This window comes from Eurypyga helias, unplaced genomic scaffold, assembly GCF_000690775.1.
Source record: "Eurypyga helias isolate BGI_N326 unplaced genomic scaffold, ASM69077v1 scaffold33317, whole genome shotgun sequence".
Taxonomy (NCBI): domain Eukaryota; kingdom Metazoa; phylum Chordata; class Aves; order Eurypygiformes; family Eurypygidae; genus Eurypyga; species Eurypyga helias.
The window spans coordinates 2602-5967 of record NW_010262956.1 but is presented as its reverse complement, the minus strand read 5'-3'; the positions used below and the strand labels follow the sequence as shown (position 1 = coordinate 5967).

General features: G+C 62.7%; 1 protein-coding gene across 1 annotated transcript; it reads left to right on the top strand.

The window, feature by feature from the left end:
• Nucleotides 1–7: 7 nt before the first annotated feature.
• Nucleotides 8–2509, top strand: LOC104512786 (aryl-hydrocarbon-interacting protein-like 1; the record flags this gene model as incomplete). The annotated part of the gene is made up of 6 exons (XM_010155895.1): nt 8–46; nt 731–910; nt 1119–1307; nt 1383–1541; nt 1674–1815; nt 2210–2509. Coding segments are annotated over 6 exons (1009 nt in total), but the record flags the coding sequence as incomplete, so codon positions are not given.
• Between the last annotated feature and the right edge of the window lie 857 nt (nt 2510–3366).

The following is a 3366-nucleotide window of genomic DNA, read 5'->3' as shown; positions in this document are numbered from 1 at the left end:
GCACGGAGGTCGAGGGGAGCTGCCCAAGCTGCAGGATGGGAGCAAGGTAGGTTGTCTCGGCTGTTACCCCAAAGCCCTCAGAGAGGGGTGTGGGTGCGACACCCCCATCCCTGCTCTTGGGGGTTAGATCCCCTGCTCACAAGCCGAGATCTGTTTGGAGATTCCATCTCTGGGGATCCCTCACAAGGACGGGGTGCAGGAAGGGCTGTTTTGGGCACAGGCAGCCACGTTGCCCTCACAGCAACGGCTGACATCGCCCACTGCCTTCACCTCGCGTTGGTGCTGTTACCCACCGCCCCCCTCGGTCCTGGCTGTCAGAGCTCAGCAGCTGCGGTGGGTTGCTGGGAATCTGCCTTTCCTGACGTGTCAAACAGGAGCGAGGAGTGCCAGCAGGGACCTCCTGGGGATTTCTGAGATTCCCCAGCCCGTGGGTGGGAGCAGATCAGTGCGAGTGCCCCCCGGGTTGAGGTGCGTGCTGGGGGAGCACCCTCTACGGGGTTATAAAGGGGAGAGCAGCAAGACACAGCACTGCTGGGTGTTAAGATGCTCCACCATTCGCTGTCTAAGGCAAGGGGGGTAGGAGGCACAATCTCCTGCTGCGGATGGAGAGCTGCCAATCAAACAGGAATCTCACCAGGAGTAGGCTGTGCCCCAGGGATTCGGGGCTGGGGAGGGAGAGCTCTCATGGCAGTGCCTGCCCCAGCTCAGCACTGAGTTTTCTCCGGGGCAGATCACCTTCCACTTCCAAACACTGAAGGATAACTTCGAGAGGACAGTGATCGACGACAGCCGAGAAGCCGGCATCCCCATGGAGATCATCGTGGGCAAGATGTTCAAGCTGGAGATCTGGGAGACGCTGCTCAGTTCCATGAGAGCCGGGGAGGTGGCCGAGTTCTGGTGTGACGCCATCGTGAGTGAGGGGCCCATGGGCGCCTGCTCCCCTCCTTTCTGCAGAGCCAGGGCACAGGACCCTGCACCCCAGAGATGCTCCAGCCTTGCCTGGTGCTGGCACAGGGTGCACAAGTGTCACTTAGCCGCAGCAGCAGGGGGGCTGCCCCAGAGGAAGGGGGCGCAGGCTTTCCCCGTGCAGCTGAGCGGGGTGCTCCCCCTCCTTGCAGCACACGGGCATGTACGCCCTGGTCTCCAGGGGCATGCGGAGGATCGCGGAGGGCCGGGACCCCCTGGAAGGGCAGAAGCACCGCTGCGGCATGGGCAACATGTTTGACTACCACAGCACGGGCTACGATGACCTGGACGAGTTGCAGCGGACGCCGCAGCCCCTCATCTTCATCATGGAGTTGTTCAGGGTAAGGGGGACGGTGGGGATGGCTGCCAGCGTGGGGACAAGCAGGGCAGGCAGCTCGGCTTACCTGTCCGTGCAGGTGGAAGAGCCCTCGGCATACAAGCGGGACACCTGGGCCATGAGCAAGGAGGAGAAGCTGGCGTTTTTTTTCAACCGCCTCGTCCTCCGCAAGGAGTTTGGGCAGGCGGCGGCGAAGTACCAGGAGGCCGTCATCTGCCTGAGGAACCTCCAGGCCAAGGTGAGCAGAATCTGGCCATCCCCTTGTCATCCCTGCCAGGGTTTCCTCAGCCAAGCGCTCCCCTGTGGGCCCTGGGTGCCCGGGAGGGGACAGCCACAGCCGTGAACCACCCGCCGTGGCTTCCTGGGGCAGGAGAAGCCGTGGGAAGACGGCTGGCTGAAGCTGGAGAGCCTGGTCACACCGCTGGTGCTCAACTACTGCCAGTGCCAGCTGGAGCTGGGCGAGTACTACGAGGTGCTGGAGCACACGACGGAGCTCCTCCAGAAACACAATGGTACCCATGCCCTGCATCCCACCCCCCTCCATCCATGACAATGCCTCTGCCTGTGATGGTACCTGTGTCCACAGCAGAACTTGTGTCCCAGGTCCTCCTGCCCATGTCCCTGGTTTCCCCTGTCACGACATTGTCCCGCATCATCCAGATCTCCCTGCTCGCCATGGTTCCCCCTTTTCTGTGATGACCCCTGCACCCCATGTCCCCTGGTGCCCACGTGCATGGCCTGGTTGCCCCTGCCCACGATGGTACCCCAACCTACAAGCATGTCCCCCCCAAGTTCCCCTACCTATGGTGGTACCTGTTCTCCATGTCCCCTGGAGTCCCAGGGTCCCCAGCTCCTGTGGCTCCCTGAGCCGCAGGACTCCGTCCGGGGGCTCTCCTCTCCCGGCAGACAATGCCAAGGCCTATTTCAAGCGGGCGAAGGCCCATGCTGCTGTCTGGAATGAGCGGGAGGCGCGGGAGGACTTCCTGAGGGTGGCTCACCTCGACCCCTCCATGGCGGCCGCTGTGAAGAAGGAGCTGAAGCAGCTGGGGGAGAGGATGAGGAAGAAGCACGTGGAGGATCGGAAGCGCTACCAGGGGCTCTTCCAACCATCTCAGGGGCCACGGGCCAGCAAGGGGCAGGGGAGCAGGGAGGTGGGCGATGGGGAGGTGGGTAACAAGGTGATGCTGCGGGAAGAGGCACCCCAGGGTGAGGTTGAGGTCCCAGAGACCCCTGAGCAGGGGGAGCAGGGTGCAGGGACCGAAGAAGCAGAACAACAAGGGGCTGGTGAAGCAGAACAAGGGACCCCCAGGGCCGGGTGTGAAGGGGCAACGCCAGAAGAAGCAGCCCAGGGGCAGCTTGCAGGGACAGAGGTGGAAGCGAGGGATGGGATGGGACTGGGGGGAGAAGCAAATGTGGGCACCTGTGGGGCAGGGCCCGAGATCTGGGGAGCAGAGAGGGGAACAGACGAGGAAGATGAGAAAGAGGAGGGTGAAGATGAGGGTGAAGACGAAGGTGAAGAGCAGAGGGAGGAGGAGGGTGAAGAAGAAGAAGAGGAGGTGGAGGAGGGCAAAGAGAAGGTGGAGGAGAGCGAAGAGAAGGAGGAGAAGAGTGAAGAGCAGAGGGAGGAGGATGATGATAAGAATGAAGAGCAGAGGGAGGAGGAGGATGATAAGAATGCAGAAGAGGAGAAAGTGGAGGAGGAGGAGGAGGAGAGCCCCGGAGCAGAGATGGAAAAGCTGGCTGCAGGGCAGTGTGGGGCAGCGGCAGCAGGGCTTGGTCAGGGGCAGGAGCAGGGAGCTGGAGGGGCAGTGGGAACTGGCACAGGGAGTGTGGTAGGGCCTGAGACAGGCAGAGCCCCAGAGCTGGGCCCCTCCAGTGGGGAGCTGGGGCCAGCCAAGGCCCCCCCGGGGCTGGAGGACAAAACACCCGGAGAGGCACTGGAAGCGGGGAGCTGTGAGGAGCAGCGAGCGAGTAGCCAAGGATATGCTTGGGAAGGCAACATCCCCCCAGATGGCTTCAGCCCAGGGACAATGCCCCAGGCTGAGCTCTCAGGGGCTGACGAG